The sequence below is a fragment of the Sander lucioperca genome, chromosome 7 (genome assembly GCF_008315115.2).
Source record: "Sander lucioperca isolate FBNREF2018 chromosome 7, SLUC_FBN_1.2, whole genome shotgun sequence".
Classification (NCBI taxonomy): Eukaryota; Metazoa; Chordata; class Actinopteri; order Perciformes; family Percidae; genus Sander; species Sander lucioperca.
This window is the reverse complement of record NC_050179.1, coordinates 34,757,402-34,779,582: the sequence shown is the minus strand read 5'-3', so window position 1 is coordinate 34,779,582 and position 22,181 is coordinate 34,757,402. Positions and strand designations below refer to the sequence as shown.

The 22,181-nt window shown below is 41.1% G+C and overlaps 1 protein-coding gene across 3 annotated transcripts in view; it reads left to right on the top strand.

Moving 5' to 3' along the window:
• The window catches only part of LOC116036315 (voltage-dependent calcium channel subunit alpha-2/delta-4-like), a 137,505-nt gene that overhangs the window by 106,832 nt on the left and 8,492 nt on the right, over positions 1 to 22,181 (top strand). For 2 of the 3 annotated variants that reach the window (XM_031279827.2, XM_031279825.2), the window contains 6 exons: positions 12,361 to 12,431; positions 12,549 to 12,624; positions 15,907 to 15,959; positions 17,320 to 17,375; positions 19,420 to 19,440; positions 19,922 to 20,039. In XM_031279827.2, the coding sequence (XP_031135687.1) occupies positions 12,361 to 12,431; positions 12,549 to 12,624; positions 15,907 to 15,959; positions 17,320 to 17,375; positions 19,420 to 19,440; positions 19,922 to 20,039 (395 nt within the window). The remainder of the gene's footprint in view (positions 1 to 12,360; positions 12,432 to 12,548; positions 12,625 to 15,906; positions 15,960 to 17,319; positions 17,376 to 19,419; positions 19,441 to 19,921; positions 20,040 to 22,181) is intronic. The other variant, XM_031279828.2, reaches the window with a different exon arrangement.

Sequence of the window (22,181 nt, the reverse complement as noted above, 5' to 3'; positions counted from 1 at the left end):
TCCTAAAAAGACTAAAATATGTTTAGCTTAGTTTGTTCACACATTATTAAAAAAGTCATCATCATCTTATAAACGTAGGCATAGATTTCATGGGGGGGGCGGGGATGCAGGGGATATGTCCCCCCACTAGACTATATCCACGACGTTCCACTTCCAAGATTGCTCCGGTGCCACCGGAAATTCTGCCAAATGTCCCTCTTTTCAGCGCTGTGGAGGAGGGTCTGACTATGTCTACCCTCCCCCCCTCATATTTAGAAGAGGTAGATTTGTCCCTTTCAAAAATAGGAAATGTCAATATCTATAAACGATCTGATGGAAAACAATAATTGTGTCTACTTGTGCTGCACAAATTGTTGCATAAAGATTCAACAGAATGCAGGAAATGAAGTGTTTGACCTACGCCCTGGCTTATAAAGATACCATCCCTCTAAGTAACACTGGTTACACTAAGCAGCAGTCTAAATTGGAAAAAATATAACTAAAAAAAATAGGGTGTAAAGGCTGATTAATCTACGGCGTTGTGAGGATTTATACAGTGCGTGTGTGCGTCATTCTAGCGTATCTCTTTAAGAGAACAGCAGAGCCGGTATATATGTGTGTGTGTGTGTGTGTGTGTGTGTGTGTGTGTGTGTGTGTGTGGTAGAGCGAGTAAGAGAGTGACGGGGGCTTATCAGACATAAGCGTACAGAATGGGAAGAATTACAATAAGATCTTAAAAGTCTTAAAAAGGTTTTTGAATGATGATAATGTAGATGTTGATTGTAGTGATGCCGGTAGATTGTTCCAAAGAGATGGTCCTAAATATCTTCAGTTGTATATCATTTAGACTTTCTAACTACACTCACTTTAATTGAGATAAGTCAAATTTTGATTTAATGTCCCACAGCTTTTACGTATTTCTTATGAATACAGTGACTATTTCTTTTCTCTTGTTGACATTAATGGGCTTCCGTACGTCGAAGATATCATTGTGAAGGCCTTTAAATTGTTGAGTGTGTGTAGACACGTGCAGACTGTGAGCTGTTGTCCATCTGACAGCTGCTCGTTAGCTCCAGATTAACTCAGCCTGTTGGGAGCCATAATACTGAGGATTAATACACACGCACGCACGCACGCACACACAGACACACACACACACACACACTGTGAGAACTGAACCCAAAGCACATTCCTCCTAATTTTAATTTAAACTCATTTAGTAATAAAAACTACGGCTTTCAAAATGTCCTCAACGTGTTTTCATCATCTTTCTGTCTCTGTGAGGACATTTTCTCAACACACACACACACACACACACACACACACACACACACACACACACACACACACACACACACACACACACACCCCCACACACATACAGTTCATGCCCAACATCTCCGCGTCTGCTAAAATGTTTACTTCTATTTCATTTCTTTAATCTCTCAGATTGTTGTTGCATTAAGGATTTAGTTAAGGGGAATCTACCTGTGATGTTCGCCAGTTCGAGACTCCTGGTGACCACGGCGGCCAGCTGTGCGAATTACAGACTTGCATATGTTCAGTCCACCGTCTCTTCCACAGAGGAGCACTGTTCGGTTATCTCTTACGTAATAACGTGTGTATCTGAGCAGGCCGCAAACAAAGAGCTGGAGCAGCTTGTCGTGTCTGCAGATCCAATCAGTGAAGAGCAGTGACCCGTCTTTAGTCTCTACTCCAAACTAGACCAGAGTCAAACTGAACATTATAAACTTCATGAAGGTAGAATTCACTGCAGGACTGTTGTATTAGACCGCAGTAGTGTTAGCTCGGTGGACACCAGTGTTGGGGAAGTTACTTTTAAAAAGTAATGTTTGCTCGTTACTTCTTAAAAAAGTAATCCGTTACTTTACTTAGTTACCCCCTATGGAAAGTAACTTTTTACGTTACTCGTTACTTTTACATTACTTTTAAAAGCAGGTGTCTCTGGCAGAGACTGAAGTTAATTATTTCAGTCATATCTCCGAATTATAACAATAACTACGTACGTAACTACGTACGTAACTACGAACATAACAACATATGTAACTATGTATGTATGTAACTACGTATGTACGTAGCTACGTACGTAACTATGAACATAACTACGTACGTAACTATGTATGTATGTAACTACGTATGTACGTAGCTACGTACGTAACTACGAACATAACTACGTACGTAACTATGTATGTATGTAACTACGTATGTACGTAGCTACGTACGTAACTATGAACATAACTACGTACGTAACTATGTATGTATGTAACTATGTATGTACGTAGCTACGTACGTAACTATGAACATAACTACGTACGTAACTATGTATGTATGTAACTATGTATGTATGTAACTATGTATGTACGTAGCTACGTACGTAACTACGAACATAACTACGTACATAACTATGTATGTATGTAACTACGTATGTACGTAGCTACGTACGTAACTATGAACATAACTACGTACGTAACTATGTATGTATGTAACTTATGAAGGTAAATATGGTGCAAAAAGGGAGAGCTTGTAGAATACAATGTGAGAACTTGCAGAACAAAAAATCTGAACTTGTATGTTAAATTTTGCACTTGTAAAAATTTAATTTGCACTTGTAAAAAATATTCACACACATGTGATCTGAATTTGAAGTCATACAAAGAAAAAAAACATGAGAGCTTGTAAAAAAAATCTGAACTTGTAAGTTGAAATTTGCACTTGTAGAAAATGTTCACACACCTGTATTCTGAATGTGAAGTTACAGAAAAAATATTCACAAATGTGTAGATTGATATTTACATGAACACAATGACAGCTGCAAACTTATAATGCAACATTTACTCGTATACTCTTTTTTTTTATTCTGGTTCATTTTCCATCACAACCACAACTCAGTGATTACAACCTCTGGAATCTGTCACTGCAACTTCACATATGTGCTCTCTCGCATCACAAAGTGGCCAATCTGCGCACCTCGACTTTCACAACACTCTTGACGATACATTTGGTGCAAAACTAATTTGTATCTGTGGACTTAGGCTGTGGAGCTCTGAGCTAACAGAACGGGAAAAGCCTTCTTATATACAGTCTATGGGAAAAGCAGGGTTTCTATCGCCAGATGAGGGACAACTCTGTCCGGCTTATTTATGTAGCATGGAAACTTGGTGGAATAGCATGCTAGCGTTAGCTAACTAGCAGCCAGCCCGCTTCTAAATAAATACCTTTTAATTATCTAAACACTTTTTAACAGTCAAACTAAAACACTGGCGGTGAGCTCCACGGCCTGCAGCCGCAGACGGACCGTCATCAGTGGGTAACAGGTGCCAAGTTTCGCATCCCTGCCGAGAATTGCATCCACTAGGGAAAATGATTTTATAAGGCAAAGTACTGTTTAAAAACTAGGCAATAGTAAATCTCTTTGTCATGTTCATCAATAATGATTAGGATTTTAGAAGGTTTAGAGACATCAATGTTTTATCAGACTCTGTAGTAGCATTTCCTTGCTACCTAGATGCAATTTTCGGCAGCAATGAATTCTGCAGAAATTATTGTTTCTGCCCAAGCGGGTGCAATTCTTAGCAGGGATGCACAACATCAGCAAAGCAAGCTCTGGTAATGGCCGGGGGATGGGCCGCTGCTACCGGATGTGGGGCTCTCCGTGTCCCGCTGGAGCTCCGACTGCAGGTCGAGGTCGGCAGCGAAGCTTTCTGGCAAAAGCAGTGTTACTACGCTGGTCGATCCCCACTGATGACGGTCCGTCTGCGGCTGCAGGCCGTGGAGCTCACCGCCAGTGTTTTAGTTTGACTGTTAAAAAGTGTTTAGATAATTAAAAGGTATTTATTTAGAAGCGGGCTGGCTGCTAGTTAGCTAACGCTAGCATGCTATTCCACCAAGTTTCCATGCTACATAAATAAGCCGGACAGAGTTGTCCCTCATCTGGCGATAGAAACCCTGATTTTCCCGTTCTGTTAGCTCAGAGCTCCACAGCCTAAGTCCACAGATACAAATTAGTTTTGCACCAAATGTATCGTCAAGAGTGTTGTGAAAGTCGAGGTGCGCAGATTGGCCACTTTGTGATGCGAGAGAGCACATATGTGAAGTTGCAGTGACAGATTCCAGAGGTTGTAATCACTGAGTTGTGGTTGTGATGGAAAATGAACCAGAGTAAAAAAAAAAGTATACGAGTAAATGTTGCATTATAAGTTTGCAGCTGTCATTGTGTTCATGTAAATATCAATCTACACATTTGTGAATATTTTTTCTGTAACTTCACATTCAGAATACAGGTGTGTGAACATTTTCTACAAGTGCAAATTTCAACTTACAAGTTCAGATTTTTTTTACAAGCTCTCATGTTTTTTTTCTTTGTATGACTTCAAATTCAGATCACATGTGTGTGAATATTTTTTACAAGTGCAAATTTTATTTTTACAAGTGCAAATTTTAACATACAAGTTCAGATTTTTTGTTCTGCAAGTTCTTACATTGTATTCTACAAGCTCTCCCTTTTTGCACCATATTTACCTTCATAGTAACTACGTATGTACGTAACTACGTACGCAACTACGAACATAACTACGTACGTAACTACGAATATAACTACGTATGTATGTAACTACGTACGCAACTACGAACATAACTACGTACGTAACTACGTATGTAACGTACGTAACTACGTATGTATGTAACTAGGTATGTATGTACTACGTATGTACGTAACTACGTACGCAACTACGAACATAAATACGTACGTAACTACGTAGTTACGTACCCACGCTGTAGATTCCACGCAGAACCATACATCAGGCATAAGTGTACAAAATAGGAAGAATTAGAATAAGATCCTAAACGTCTTAAAGGTTTTTGAATGATGATAATGTAGATGTTGATTGTAGTGATGTCGGTAGATTGTTCCAGAGAGATGGTCCTCTGTTTTTATTGGTTAAATTGTTTAGGTTTTCTGAACTGCAGAATTGAAAATATTTGTAAAGTAAATCATACATTTTTTCCGACTTTCTAACTTCTTCACTCACTATAATTAAGATAAGTCAAATTTGGATTTAGTTTCCCACAGCTTTTACGTATTTCCTGTAAATACCGGTACAATGAATATGAGTGAAGCAAATCTAACCGCCAATTGCCTATTTTACAAGCATTTGGCAGATGGATGGTGCTCATTTTGAACCCTGCTTGTCAGTGTGAACGCACTTATGCACTCAGAATAGCAGGTGTTAATATTGAAGTATGCAAACTGAGACGCAGCCCAAACCAACAACCTCGAATATGGCTGCCAGAGAGGGAAAAAAAACTTTAACTTCTGACACAAACAGATCTTTGTTACAAAACTATTAGTACGTGTGTGACGTTGTTGAAATAAAAGAAAATCTAACGTCTACATGCAGCAGCACAATGTTCCGGTGTAACCTTAAAGCCAGAATCATTTACCGTAGAAGCTCATTTTTCATTATTTGCATGTCTGCTGCGTTCCCAGTGGCCTTACTAAGCAGATATTATGATAAAGTGCTTCCTCCGTGTTTTCGCTGAGCTCTGGACTTTACAGGAAGTTTTGTGGAAACACCCAGAATCCTCCCCGGCGTTAGAGCCGCTGTGGTGTGAAGGTGTAGTGCGTTGCAGGGCACGGTAAATATTTAATCAGCAGAGGAATTAAATCGTTGCTGACTAACAGAAATGGGTCATAGTGAGGGAGTGTGGGGAGCCGACTTGTTATTGGTCGGTTTGATCAATGATGCTGTCTGAGAAGCTGCTTCAGGAGGCCACTGTTCATCCTCAGGTTGGACTCATAAACATGAACTAATACTTTATTTACTTTGTATTTTAATGTTTATTTGCATAGGTGCAACTATGGAGTAGGGCTGAAAAATAAATCATTTTTTTATTATTATTATTTTAGCGGCATCGAAAAAGGCACTCAGAGATTCTTGTGTTTGTTGGGAAAAAAAATCAGTAGAAAACTGCACTTTATAACGTAACGGTCATTCTTTTTTTAGTAGTACCTTTTATGTTTAATTCAGTGTTCATTTAGTTCAGTTAAAGAACATTGGAAATTATTTCCTTTTGTTTGTTTTAAATTCAATAAGCAGTTTGTTGTATTTTAGCAAAATACTGAAAGTACTGAGTACACTTCAACAGCGGTTTATTTATCGCGTGTAATGTCGTTATTGCATATGGCATATTTTCCTACATAGTATGAAGCATAAACCTACAGTGCGCCTCACATGACAGGATTTATAGCCTAGGCTAATTTGCAATGCCCGTCCCTAGATTGGTCTTTAAAATTCATAAAACTCAACAACAAATACATAAAAGACAAGCGTCCACGTCATTTAAATAGCAAATGCACCTGCGCCCATCTTTACGCCCATGGGCGTGCTGGTCTTTCAGGGAGGTGTGTTCAGGTGCATTCTGGGCGTGCTGGTCTTACAGGGAGGTGTGTTCAGGTGCATTCTGGGCGTGCTGGTCTTACAGGGAGGTGTGTTCAGGTGCATTCTGGGCGTGCTGGTCTTACAGGGAGGTGTGTTCAGGTGCATTCTGGGCGTGCTGGTCTTACAGGGAGGTGTGTTCAGGTGCATTCTGGGCATGCTGGTCTTACAGGGAGGTGTGTTCAGGTGCATTCTGGGCGTGCTGGTCTTACAGGGAGGTGTGTTCAGGTGCATTCTGGGCGTGCTGGTCTTACAGGGAGGTGTGTTCAGGTGCATTCTGGGCGTGCTGGTCTTACAGGGAGGTGTGTTCAGGTGCATTCTGGGCGTGCTGGTGTTACTGGCGTATTGTTATCTTGAGGCAGCGGGAAGTGAACGCGCCATTGACCAACAAAAACCTGGTCTAAAGTCAATAACGCAGCATTTCATTGTTATTTTAACAGCAAATTAGTAAAATGCTCCTAGGCTTATGCACAGCGCATGCACACTATGCTTGTTACACACACAGGGACACACAGCAGCACACACACATGCAGAAGATTACAAATAAAAATATTACGGTGCAAATCCTCCATCATAATAGCAATGCTCCAAGGTCCAAACGCGCCTGGCTTTTAAAGGGAATGGGAGATGATCTCTGATTGGTTGATTGCATGTTACGCCCAAAACACCCCTCTGATTAATGAAGACACTAATTACAACCCTTTAGAACCATGCACCCGGCGCACGGACCCTTTTTTCTGCCGTCAAACTAGAAAAAGTGGATTTGGACACGCCCTAAACGCACCTGCGCCGTGCGCTTAGATCGTTAAAATAGGACCCTAAAACGCAAAACTCAGACAGACTAAAATGGGTTTCATGCTTTGTGCGGTTGGGGCGATGCTGACGGCGCGCATTGGTCTCCTTTAATCCTCTGAGCTAGCTTCACTCTAGTCTCGTATTCCCAGATCTTCCTCCACAGCGCTGTGGAGGAAGGTCTGGCTAGTCCACACAGCATTCTGGGATGGGAGGAAAACGTCCTCTGGTTTATTGGCATTTCTTAAAAACCAATCACAATCGTTATTGGCGCTAGGCGCCGGACGGAAACCCGGTGCAGCTGCTAAATAGCCTCGGGAAGGAACTTGTTTTGGTGGAACATGTGCTTGTTTCATAGGCGGCCCCCCCAATAAACAAAACTGGGCTTTTTCCGAAGCGTTTGTACCTTTTTAAGGTTGTCCTTGCTTTTTACGACATTTTTTGCCGCTTCTTTTAACGTTTTTGTTGCTTTTTTTCTGAGTTTATATCTCCTTTTTCGAGTTTCTTTTGTGGCTATTTTGTCGATGTTGTCGCTTTTTTTTGTCTGTTTTTGACCATTTTTTTCCACGTTTTTGTCGCCTTTTTCAAAGTCTTTTTTGGACACTTTTCTCTGTTTTTGTCCCCTTTTTTTGTCTGTTTTTCGAAGTTTTTTGGCTCTTTTTCCAACATTTGTCGCCTTTTAAAGTTTTTGTCAAATTTTTCGAGTTTTGTTTCGACAATTTTTGGGTTTTTGAGCTTTTCTCAATACATGCATACATGTCCCTGCACCTCCCTAGATAGGTGGAGATCTCAAGGTTGTTTTAGTCGTAACACAACAGAAAAAAGATTGGACAGATAGTCTAGCTAGCTGTCTGGATTTACCCTGCAGAGATCTGAGGAGCAGTTAACCATAGTCCTCACAAATCCACCAGAGGTTAGAACGCCAACACAAAGACAGAGGAAGGTAACAGACATACGACCAAAATGAGGGACATACGGCGGAATTTCTGGCAGCAAAGGAGCAATCTCCTAAATGCAACGTCGTGGATATAGACTCAAACTGGGAGCTGACCATCTGTGATTTACTGATACGATGTTTGACTGTTAGCTGTTTTTGTACTGCTGCAGTCCTGAATATCACTCAGCAGAAACACAACAGACTGCTGACAGAGCGCCTGGCAGCAGTTTCGACCCTGGCTCTTATTTTTAAGTTTATTCCCATATGTTTACCCTCCGCTGCTGCTGCTGCTGCTGCTGTCAGGTAAACAGAGGGTCAGGTTTCGCTGGAAGCAGCATCCGACCGCTAACGCAAACCTGCGAGTCCCTCCGAGGCTGCTGGGAAACTCCCGTCCAGGCATAAAGTGTGTGCAGAGAGCGGCTGAGACAAAAGGCTCTGAATAATTCAGGGACTCTGTTGCTGCTAAGGGCCAGACTTTAAATCACAGGTTAACACTTCACACACTCTGTTTTAAAGGTATAGTAAGTGATGTTAATCCAGTACACTTTTTGTCGAATTTAGCCAATACCTCCTCACGGTCACCTGGCTTTCTATTTTCTGTGAGACTTAATGCCCCCCCCCCTCCCCCCCCACAACACTATCTGACTCTCTGTTACTGGGGATTATGTTCAAAGTTTCTCATTTATTAATAATTTCTTCACCCTTGTGTTGTCTTCTTGTCGACCAGGACCAAAGCAACTTTAACTTTTTCTGGGTCAAGATTTTAAATCAGAACTTCTTTTTTTTTTCTCCACACTTTTGTCACTTTCTTGTCCAAGTTTTTTTGTCACTTTTACCATTTGTTTCTGTGCTTTTTTTGTGACGATTTTTCGTCGTTTTTGCACCACATTTTTGAAGCTTTTTCCAAAAAAAATATCATTTTTTTTCTTCAAATTCTTATATAATTGACTAAAACACCCAAATTCAATGAAAGAAGTGAACTGATCATTTATTTTCCTTGTGAACAGTGTTGTAGTGAACCATCCACGTTATTTTTTTGGACAATGTGGTTGAAAGAAACCTAAATTTCTGATGTAGAAACTTTTTGAAAATGGGTCAAATTTGACCCAAGGACAATAGGAGGGATAAAGTATTTTAACAAAGTTTTGTGTTGGAGTTTGTAACATTCCAAAATCTCAATTTTAACTATTGGTTATTGGTTTTATTAACTACTAAAAATCGGCATCGGTATCGGCCTTTAAAAACCAGTATCGGTCGATCCCTAGTAGCCTCCCTGTACCTTAACTCAGCAACCAGACCTGTAGTTTTTTATTTATTGCATCTGTTCCAACAGATCAGTCTTTTCTGTAGAGCAGACTTCCAAGAGAATTGAATGAATAATTAAGTTTTCATTAATCATCAGTGTAGTCTGCATGAGATCAGCAATGTTGCTAGAATGAGCTTTTTCCAGCTTCGTCTCCTGGCTAAAGTAAGGCCCTTCCTTAACAGGCACGATCTAGAAAAGGCTATTCATGCCTTTATTAGTTCAAGGATTACTGTAATCATGGATTACTGTAATGCTCTTTATGTTGGTCTGAATCAGATCTCCATCTCATGACTTCAACTTGTGCAAAATGCTGCTGCTCGCTTTTTGACAAATACATCTAGACGTGCACACATCACTCCTGTTCTCTACACCCTACATTGGCTCCCTGTGCGTTTTAGAATCAATTTTAAGATTTTGTTTGTTTTCAAGGCCTTAAATGGCCTGGCCCCGGAGTATTTGTCCGAGATTTTAAAGGAACACGGTGACTTATTGAGACTTTAGCTTATTCACCATATCCCCCAGAGTCCAGACATACCCCTCTCATCTCCGTGCGTGTTGTAACTCTGTCTGACGCCCCCACCGCTAGCCTAGCTTAGCACAGATCCTGGAGGTAACGTTAGAAAAACAACAACACCACATCGGATCTAGCTAGACTGGAAACTAAACAACAGGCACGCCGCACACACTTGCGAGCTGGCCAAAGAGTAGTAGGCTAACGTTACGTTTTGAGTGGATGGCGAGCGCGAGACGCCGAAATGGATGCCAGTAAGATTCTGAATGGAAAGTTTACTTTTAAAAAGTTGCCAAATGGTTCCAATGACAAGACCAAAGTGATCTGTGTGTTTTGTCGTTGTGAACTGAGCTGTCATCGCAGCACGTCCAGTCTGAAATACCACTTGATGGCCAAGCACACAGCTGATGGTCAAGCACACAGCTGATGACCAAGCACACAGCTGATGACCAAGCACACAGCTGATGGCCAAGCACACAGCTGATGACCAAGCACACAGCTGATGGCCATGCACACAGCTGATGACCAAGCACACAGCTGATGACCAAGCACACAGCTGATGGCCAAGCACACAGCTGATGGCCATGCACACAGCTGATGACCAAGCACACAGCTGATGACCAAGCACACAGCTGATGACCAAGCACACAGCTGATGGCCAAGCACACAGCTGATGGCCAAGCACACGGCTGATGGCCAAGCACACAGCTGATGACCAAGCACACAGCTGATGGCCAAGAATACAGCTGATGGCCATGCACACAGCTGATGACCAAGCACACAGCTGATGGCCGAGCACACAGCTGATGGCCAAGCACACGGCTGATGGTCAAGCACACAGCTGATATCAATTCTCCGCCCCGTCGTCAAAGCAGGCTGATCCACTTTTCCATGTTGATAAGAGCATTAAAATGAGAAAGAATAATGGGACAAAAAGAAATCTAGGTACATTTAGAATAAATAAAAATGTGCGATTAATTGTGAGTTAACTATGACAATGCGATTAATCGTGATTAAATATTTTAATCATTTGACAGCACTAATTTTAATATTTTTCAGTGAAAGTGAGAATGAAAACAATCATTCCCTCCAATATCGTGAATCATATTGCAATCGCAATATCAGTCAAAATTATCTCAATTAGATATTTTCCTCACATCGTGCAGCCCTAGACACAGGCCCGTATTAAGACAATGTGGAGCCTCAAAGGCGACTAGCTACATCCCCAAAGTCCATTTCTTTGACCACCTCCAGTACCATCTCCCCCGCTAGCGTTACCGTCTCCACAGTTAGCTTCGGCTTCGTCAGCGCTGCTAGTGACCGCAATTCCCCCTGATGTTCTCACCAAAAAACTTTTTGAATCGAATATTTTGAATCGTGGCTAAACGTCTAGAGTCCTTGTCTTTCTTTAACTTTCTTTTTGCACAACCACTCAATTGATGTCTTTCCATTAGAGATGGCCCGATACCATTTGTTGCTTCCCGATACCGATTCTGATACCTGAACTTGCGTATCGGCCGATACCGAGTACTGATCAGATACCAGTGTGTCATATATTTTAATATCCCTGTATGGATGATATGATGTATAACAGCTGTATACTACTATCTCTGTATGGATGATATGATGTATAACAGCTGTATACTACTATCTCTGTATGGATGATATGATGTATAACAGCTGTATACTACTATCCCTGTATGATGATATGATGTATAACAGCTGTATACTACTATCTCTGTATGGATGTGATATTATTTCTATCTTTGTTGTTGGTCTGGCTCAGGTTAAACTCTTTGTGAAACATGAACAATGAACGCCACACAACTTTCTTTTATTATGCAGTTTGACAGTCAGTTATAACGGAAAAATAACATTAATAAACTACTTTAACGTAGATTTTCTTTAGGGCTTTATTACGTGGTATCGGATCGGTGCATAAACTCCAGTACTTCTCGATACCAGCGTTTTAGGCAGTATCCAATACCGGTATCGGTACATGTCTACTTTCCATTTTGGATTAATTCTCTGTAGCCGTTAAAAAAACAAAAAAAAAAGATACATTTGCGCGTACTTGTGGACCAACTCAACTCTGACAGATCGGGGAGGGGGAGTGCCATGTAATCTTGATTTATTTATAATGTATTATTATTGTGAAATTATTGTTCATGAACAAGTAATGTATGGTCTTTCAACAATTTCAAGTGAATAATTTAACAATTTACGAAAAATATTTTTAAAGCTTGTGTCATGTGGTGCCAGTGGGGGGCACTGGTTGTGAATGGTTGGTGCCCCTGGGCACTGGCCCACTTGCCCTTGTGGATAATCCGGGCAAGCCCAGACAAAACTAATAAACTTTGTCCACGTTGTGGTTTTCCAGGTCGGACGCTTCTTGGGCGAGGTGGACGGGTCCGTGATGGCGTCGCTCCTCAAGATGGGAATGTACAAAAAGTAGGACTGACGGACAGAAAGCACTTCATGATGTTAGGAAGTTGTTGAGAAATTTGTGAAGACATTTAACGTGGTGACGTGTTACTGACGTGAGTCTGAATGTTTGTCTGTGTGCAGAGTGTCGTTGTTTGACTACCAAGCCATGTGTAAGAACAGTCATCATCACGCCAACAGCGCCCGCCCTCTGCTCAGTGTGAGTTACCATCAACCATACACAATGTCTGTTAGCTTCACTGACCACGCATCCAGTTTGTATGTAGTCATAGCAAGTAGGCCTGTAAGTATTACATGATTGTCTTATTGTCAATTTATTTATTAAATAATCACGGTTTCTTTGTTTAACCTCAATTAATTGCTAACATTAGCTAAGATCCTAAGGCAGTGGTTCTCAAATGGGGGTACGTGTCCCCCTAGGGGTATTTATCCGGCGACCAGTGATCACCACAAGGTGTCGCTAAATCAAAATCTGAATACTTTATCAGCGATTGCACCAATCTGTCTATTTTCAAATCACAAGTCAAAATTATTAGGTGTACTTTTTGTGTGTACATTTTCGTAGTATGTGTATTTCCTTTCAAAAACTCTATAAAGTGTCTTTGAGTGTTGCAAAAAGTGCTATATAAATAAAATGCATTATTATTATTATGATTATTTATTAATCCCCTCAGGGAGATTGTTGTTACAGTGGCTCAAAGTAAAATGTAGGCGTACATAAGAGTAAGAAAAAAGAAGTCAGTAGGTGTATAAAGTAACAAAGTTAAGGTTTAAAATTAGGTTTAAAAAATAGGTTAAATCCATAGACTGTATATAAGAATGGACCAACAGATCCCGTTGCTCTGGACGGAGACCAGTGAAGGCCTTTAGAAGCACTTTCCCGGTGATGGCTGAGCGTTACTGAGCAGCCTCCAACTGAGCTTGAAGACGTAGATGTGACGTGAGCTACCTGTCTGAAAGTTGGAAGTCTTCTGGTAGCTGTGCCAAGAGAAATCTCAATCATTCCCAATCTAGCAGAGACGGAGAGCGTAGGTATATGTAAGGAGATAACATAGACACAGGCTAATTATTGATCACTAAAATGCTAGTTAACATAAGTAATTAAACTTAAACAGCTAATGTAAGTCCAAACTGCCTGAGAGCTTCTCCTGTACTATACGGTAATTCCTCTACTATGAGACAGTAAGTCTCGTGGTTATGACCCAATCGTTAGCCTATTTTTATAAAAACGTCTGCTACGGAGCCATAACGTGAGGTACAAGGTAATGGAGCCTTTTATACATTGTTGTGTTTCTTTAGAAATAAACAATGGACAAATAGAGTCTTTAAACTCTTCAGATGTAAAGTTATTCTCTGTCAAAGTGACGCCAAAATGAATGGGAGTCAATGGGATGCTAACGGGAGGTGATGGCTTGGTAGCATCAAAATGGCGCCATAGGAGGTTCGAGCTCTGAAGCGAAGCTTACCCCCTTGGTTAAATCAGACAATCCTCAGGATTAAGATGTACTGAGTTGTTGTCGTCACTTTAGACCAGTGGTTCTCAAATGGGGGTCCATGTCCCCCTAGGGGTACTCTGGAGGACTACAGGGGGTACTTGTCCCCCTAGGGGTACTCTGGAGGACTACAGGGGGTACGTGTCCCCCTAGGGGTACTCTGGGGGACTGCAGGGGGTACGTGTCCCCCTAGGGGTACTCTGGAGGACTGCAGGGGGTACGTGTCCCCCTAGGGGTACTCTGGAGGACTGCAGGGGCTACGTGTCCCCCTAGGGGTACTTTGGAGGACTGCAGGGGCTACGTGTCCCCCTAGGGGTACTCTGGAGGACTGCAGGGGCTACGTGTCCCCCTAGGGGTACTTTGGAGGACTGCACGGGGTACGTGTCCCCCTAGGGGTACTCTGGAGGACTGCAGGGGCTACGTGTCCCCCTAGGGGTACTCTGGAGGACTGCAGGGGGTACGTGTCCCCCTAGGGGTACTTTGGAGGACTGCAGGGGCTACGTGTCCCCCTAGGGGTACTTTGGAGGACTGCAGGGGCTACGTGTCCCCCTAGGGGTACTCTGGAGGACTGAAGGGGGTACGTGTCCCCCTAGGGGTACTCTGGAGGACTGCAGGTGGTACGTGTCATTTTTTGCAAAATGTTTTTCAGTTCCAAGGCTGTAGTTACTTCTACTGTCTTTTTTTTCTCCAAGTTTGTCAATTTTTTGTCAAAAGTTTTTGTTACTATTTTGGACCTATTCTTGCCTTACTTCCTTCTTTCTACCGTCTTTGTCTCCTTTTTCCATCATCATCTAAATGTTTTCCAGGTCCAAGGTTGTAGTTTAGTAAATCTATCGCTGACATCGCTGTAATCTTCCTCTTTATAGTTTTTTTCTACCAAAAATTATTCACGCTGTTTATGGGGTACATGGCTTACAAACACTGTTCAAAGTGGGAATATTATTGAAAAAAGCTTGAGAACCAGTGTCCTAAGGTAGACTGATTTTGTTTAGATGTACCAAATTGTAATTATATAAGTGATTATTTGTCGGACTGTATATTTGTATTATTAGTTAGTTAGTTAGTTGTTGGCACTTGACCCGACACACGTTCATAGCAACAGCATTGGTTTTATGATAATTAAAGGTGCAGTAGGTAAGCCTTATAAAACTAACTTTCTGTCATATTTGCTGAAACTGACCCTATGTTCCAGTAGAACTACATGAAGCAGGTAATTAAAAAAAAAGAAATCTGGCTCCTCTGGCACCACCTACAGCCTGTAGTGAGATTTGCAAAAATCCACCGCTCCCTGTTCAGATGCACCAATCAGGGCCAGGGGGGGTGTCTAACTGCGTGTCAATCACTGCTCATGCACATGCATTCGTTCTCCCTTGTGGGGGGAGGGGCTTAGGAGACCATTTTGGGCTTTAGCAGAAAGGGGAGGAGGGACTGAGAAGTTGTTGATTTAAAATTTTTCAAAAGTCCTGGATCTTCACAATCCTACCTACAGCACCTTTAAGAGGAGTTGTTTACTTCATAGGCCATGTATTTGTGTTATAACATTATCTGGGTCATATCACAGTGATGATATAACCAAAAGATTGGATTTGTAACCAGTTTGTTTTGTTGTAGACCCAAAAAAGGAAAAACTGAACCGTTAATCTATTTATGTTACTCCCGTCTGACGATCTTTATTCATTCTTCAGTTTAAAACAGAATACATCTTATCGTTTTTATTTTTGTTTTTTAATTCTGAGAGCAAAAAAAAACAGGAAAAGGGATGTTTTTCATTTTTATGTTTTTGGTCTAAAAACAAAAAAAACCAAAAAAAACATGGTAATTCCTTTTTTTCCGTTAATGTTCTTAAAATGGAAAAACGAGTTCTGACAGATATCAAAAATCCGACTGCTTTAGTCACTCCACTCTGCATTTTGTCACATTTAAAAGCTCCATAATATTCAAAACCACTTCCTGTATTATATCACCTTGTTTTTCTTTTCCTCCTGCAGCCCTTTTATTGCATCGCTGCGTTAATCAGATGGCTCTTCTCCAACGCTCTGATGTAAGTCTCGACAGCTGTTTTCAGGGTTCAGACGTTTTGAAAAAACCTGGAAAAGTTAGGGAATTTGAAAAATGCAAATTCCGGGCCTGGAAAGGTTTTGGAAACATAAAAAGACCCACAGCATAATAATATGTGATTAATAAATGTATTTTCACGTCGTCCTAACCTCACCGTTCTATTCGGGGTACGATGTTACCAATCCCACTATGAACCACATAAATTGTCACAGATTTTTATTCTTATTGTATAATGTCGACTGACATTTTCAGGAATACATAGTTATAGAAATTTGCCAAAAAGTCATGAAAAAGTCATGGAAAAGTATGGGTTAAAATGTGTCTGAACCCTGTGTTTTATTAGTGCTGTTAGTCAGTAGTTCATCAGAGGAGAGCGACAGGAAGTAAAAAGGTAAATATTGGGTAAAAAGGCTGCTTGTCATCCAGAGAAACAGCTGGAACCGTGTAGCTGAAGAGTCTTCAAAATTCTTCTTTTTGTATTTAAAAAAAAAAAAAAAAAACATTTTACGAAGGCTATTTTGTGAACACGTTAAATTGTCACAGCCGAGTGAAGGTACAATTTAAAGAGCTAAGAAAGGTCAATAAAGGAAAACCAAGAGTTAAATAGATAGAACCCGTTCTCACTCCGAACTCGTAAAATACGGACGTTTGGACAGTGGCTGTCAGCGTCTGAAGCGACGAAAAAAGTCGTCCTTCAGCGTGTTTGTATAAAGTACCGGGGAGAGCAGCGAGTTTAGCTACACGGGGTTTAGAGAGTAGTGGATGATGGGTCAAACACAGGACTTTCACCCAGGAGACGAGGGATTGTGTCCCGCTTGTTTATTTAACCGTCCCGTTCTTCCCGCGTGTCACGGAAACGTAAGCCCACCCACGACCTTTCCCTAAACTCAACTGTCCCTTTCAGGGGCCAGGGGGGGGTGTCTAACTGCGTGTCAATCACTGCTCATGCACACGCATTCATTCTCCCTTGTGGGGGGAGGGGCTTAGGAGACCGTTTTGGGCTTTAGCAGAAAGGGGGGAGGGACTGAGAAGTTGTCCATGTTCAAATTTTTTGAACAGGAACGCAAGCCCACCCACGACCTTTTCCTAAACCCAACCGTCCCGTTCCCGCGTGTCACGGAAACGTAAGCCCACCCACGACCTTTTCCATACATAACTGCGTCAAAAGGGACGCCAATAGTTTAGATAAAGCGCGTTATATGACGCTAAAGGAGACTTTTAGCGTCAATAACAACGACAAAGGCACCTGACCAAGCGTCTGTATTTTACGAGATGGGAGTGAGAACCTGTTGAATAGATCTATATTTTTTTGTGGTTAACAATGTGTTTTTGTCTCCCGTCAGGTTCCTGCTGGACTTTAATCTCTGTGGTCTCTGGCACTCTGATTACTTTGTGGACGGTAAGATGTGAAAACATGTTAAATGTCATACACACAGACAGGCGGAAGAAGTAATAATACCACCGGGTAGAATTACCCTGTAAGGCTATGTTCACACTTGGCGTCTTTTTGAAGCTGCCAGCGTCTGTTTTACATTATAATCCCGTGGAGTAAACCGTGTTTTCAAAAAAAATCCTCTCTGTCTCTCTCTCTCTCTCTGTCTCTCTCTCTCTCTGTCTCTCTCTCTCTCTGTCTCTCTCTCTCTCTGTCTCTCTCTCTCTGTCTCTCTCTCTCTCTCTCTCTCTCTGTCTCTCTCTCTCTCTCTCTCCTCTCCTCTCTCTCTCTCTCCTCTCTCTCTCTCTGTCTCTCTCTCTCTGTCTCTCTCTCTCTCTCTCTCTCTCTCTCTCTGTCTCTCTCTCTCTCTCTGTCTCTCTCTCTCTGTCTCTCTCTCTCTCTCTCTCTGTTCTTTCTCTAGCTTGCTCCACCACTTTGTTTTATCTCAGAGATAGACCTTTAAAACCTCTTTGAGACCGTTCTATTTAACCAGAAACAGCTCTGAAGTCACTAGCACTAAACCCACCAGACTCCATTTAAAAAATCAATACTTTTAGCGTGTTTAGAGCCAACATATTCTCACATGTAAATCGGTAAACTATGTGTTTATTTCAACCAAAACTAGAGTTGTGATGGTTGGAAAAGTGGAAAGACGACCCAAAACGGCTTTTCATAGTTTTATTTTGTTTCTGTCGACTTTGAATGAAGTGTATTTTATGATGCTAAAATCACTGTTTATTTACATGGAGTCTGGTGGGTTTAGCAGTAGAAATTTCGCAGATATTTCTATGTTTAAAATGGATCTTACTCTTAAACAGAAAGGTCAACCTCCTTAGAAATCCTTTCCATAATGTTGTCACACACTTACAATATTAATCTGAGTCTGTCAGCGGCAAAACAAGCACTTTTGTGAAAGTAAATAAAATCTGGACAATTGTCCTATTAACTTAGATTGTAGCTTGTTTCTCCGCTGCCGACTGCAGCGATCTCGCTTAATACTGGACCAAAGTCAAAGATTGTTGTTCCCATCAGTCACTCAGACACAAAAACAGGAAAATAGGGTTATAAAAAAAGTACTTTTAACTTACACATCCATGGTGAAAAGGTAAATATTAAAAGATCAATTTCAGGATTGTATTAATCGAGATCAGATCACTCAAACAAAGATTTTAATTGGAGAATCTATTATTTGAACCCAGCCCTTGTGAATTCCATCAAAGGATCAAGTAAGTCCTTTATAATAATACATCACAAAATACATCTTTTGTTTCAATAATCTAAATTTGTAAAGTAACTAAAGTTATTAAATAAATGTAGTGCAGTAAAAAGTGCAACATTTCCCTCTGAGATGTCGTGGAGAAATTAGCAGAAAATGGAAATTGGAAAGTAAAATAAAAAAAATGCAAAGTAAAAGACGAGTACCTACAATTGTATGTAAGAACAGCAGAGTATTCCTGCCATTAGAAGTCTGAGGTGCAGCTCCCGAGCCGATTACGGCAGCACCTAAGCTGAATCTACGTGAAAATGCGGCAAAAAAAACCGCCCGAAACAGCGAAAAAAGCACCAAACTAACTAAAGGACTTTTCTCAGATCGAATTATTTTTGTTGGACTAGCTTTTCCAAAGTTTTACACCCAGATATGGTAATAATAATGGTCCAAAATGACCCCTAAACCCTTCCCCACCAAATATGCGTACCTAAGTCTTCCACAAACCGAGGGGAAACGCTGGTACAGTACTTGAGTAAAAGTACTTAGTTACTCTCCACCACTTATTATACCTGCTAAACATCGCCTGGCTCGCATGACATGATGTTAGCGTGCTGCGTTAGCCGCACAGACAGTTGGACAGACAGGGGGGTGCGTTTGTTTTCTTCATCTCATCTTTATGTCTCATTTACAAACATCCTGTTTCAAAATGGCCGGCCTCATCTTCATCATCATCTCCATCACCGCCATCATCATCATCACTCCGGGCGTGGTGTTCTCTGTGATCCATCTTCATCCATTCAGCCAAGGCTGGCTATCATACAAGTGAGTACAACGTGTGTGTGTGTGTGTGTGTGTGTGTGTGTGTGTGTGTGTGTGTGTGTGTGTGTGTGTGTGTGTGTGTGTGTGTGTGTGTGTGTGAAAACGAGAAAACGTCCTCACAGAGACAGAAAGACGATGAAAACACATTGAGGACATTTTGATGGTCGTAGTTTTTTCACTGGATGAGTTTAAATTAAAATTAGGAGGAATTTCCTTTAGGTTCAGTTCTCACTGTGTGTGTGTGTGTGTGTGTGTGTGTGTGTGTGTGTGTGTGTGTGTGTGTGTGTGAGAGAGAGTGTGTGTGTGAAGAGAAAACGTCCTCGCAGAGGCAGAAAGACGATGAAAACATGTTTTTTCACTGGAGGAGTTTAAATTAAAATTAGGAGGAATTTGCTTTAGGTTCAGTTCTCACTGTGTGTGTGTGTGTGTGTGTGTGTGTGTGCGTGCGTGCGTGCGTGCGTGCGTGCGTGCGTGCGTGTCTCAGGTCATAAGCAGAAGAAGATGGAAGCGTTTCAGCCCTGTGACACGGCGTATCCCGGCTTTATGTACGACTCGTCTGTCAGGGAAGCCAACAGCCTCATCAAGTGTGGACGCTGCCAGAAGTATGACAAACACACACACACACACACACACACACACACACACGCAAATACCTCAACAGTTACAAGAAGTCCTTTAAGTGTAACACTGAACAAATGTGAAACTAAATACGAACTAACTAAAACCTAAAACTACCGGTCCTGCTCACTTCTTACTTTTTAATCTCGACTCCTCCCAACATACAGAAGTCAAAGACTCTCTCTTCAGAATAAAAATACACCTTCAGCTCCATCTTGTGGTCAAACAAATGTAAGCTTCTAGTGCATCAAAGTCTTTGTCTTTACTCATGAAATCAAATATAACAGCATTGATAAAGAGCTACAGGGGAAATTCACCCTGAAACTCAATTTCATGTCAAGTCATTTTGGACAGTGAAGTGTCTACAAACAGTCAGCTGTCCACCTTAAAAACATCTGTCTGTCCTCAGTCGGCTTCATGCCTTCTGTATAATGTGTAAGACTCGGTCCCCTGTTTAACCCTTGTGTTGACTTCGGGTCACATTGACCCGTTTAAAATTTTTGTTTTATATCAGAAAATATGGGACGTAGAAAGAAGCGCTGAAAATGTGTAGAAGAAAAAATTTACAATTTAAAATGTTGGAAAAAGCAAAAACAAACTGTGAAAAAAGGCATCAAAAATGTTGGGGAAAAAAGTGTTTTTTTCAAGGTTGACCTCGGGGTCAAATTTGATCAGAAAATTTGGGTTTCTTTCAACCACATTGTCAAAAAAATAAAAAATAACGTGGATGGTTCCGTAAAATAAATGATCAGTTCACTACTTTGATTGAATTTAGGTGTTTTATTCAGTTTTATAGCATTTTGGAAAAAAAAAATGATACAAGAACATTGAAAAAATTGATAAAATGTCTAAAAAAAAAAAAGGTTGTTTGGTTTTTTAAGCCCCCAACGTCGCCTTCCAGGCAGCGCAGCAATGGTTATGATTAGGGTTAAGGTCATAGACAGTCTATAAGAATGGACCACCAGATCCCGTGTCTCTGGACGGAGACCAGTGAAGGATATTAGAAGTCTCTTTCCCGGTGATGGCTGAGCGTTACTGAGCAGCCTCCAACTGAGCTTGAAGACGTAGATGTGACGTGAGCTACCTGTCTGAAAGTTGGAAGTCTTCTGGTAGCTGTGCCAAGAGAAATCTCAATCATTCCCAATCTAGCAGAGACGGAGAGCGTAGGTATATGTAAGGAGATAACATAGACACAGGCTAATTATTGATCACTAAAATGATAGTTAACATTAGTAATTAAACTTAAACAGCTAATGGAAGTCCAAACTGCCTGAGAGCTTCTCCTGTACTATACGGTAATTCCTCTACTATGAGACAGTAAGTCGCGTGGTTATGACCCAATCGTTAGCCTATTTTTATAAAAACGTCTGCTACGGAGCCATAACGTGAGGTACAAGGTAATGGAGCCTTTTATACATTGTCGTGTTTCTTTAGAAATAAACAACGGACAAATAGAGTCTTTAAACTCTTCAGATGTAAAGTTATTCTCTGTCAAAGTGACGTCAAAATGAATGGGAGTCAATGGGATGCTAACGGGGGGTGATGGCTTGGTAGCATCAAAATGGCGCCATAGGAGGTTTGCGGTCCGAGGATAAGCTGACCCCCTTGGTTAAGGTTAGGGTTAGCTGCCTGGAAGGCAACGTTGGGGGCTTAAAACACCATCGAGCAAAAAAAAAGATTTAAAAAAAAGTGGAAAAAAAGAACAAAAACGTCAAAAAAGCACAAAATAAAACCCCAAAAAGTGATAAAAACGTCGGGAAAAGTGAGAAAAAGCGTTGACCAATTTGACCCAGAAAAACAAAAAGGTTGCAGGTCGACCGGAAGACAACCCGAGGGTTAACTGTGCATAGTTGGTCATTTTCACACTGAACATACTAGCTATAGAATAACTCTTAAAGCTGATGCACTTGGCTACACTTTTCACTGCATGGTTTAGATGTCAAAACGGCTCCTCTTTGTTGTGAATTTAATAAAAATGAATGAAGTATAACATGAGTGATAACCTGCTCATTAACGACTGAGTAAAGAGGAAACTGAGCAATATTAACTAGAGCTGCAAAGATGACTCGATCATCAAATTTGACCCATTTTCAAAAGGTTTCTACATCAGAAATGTGTTTGTTTTT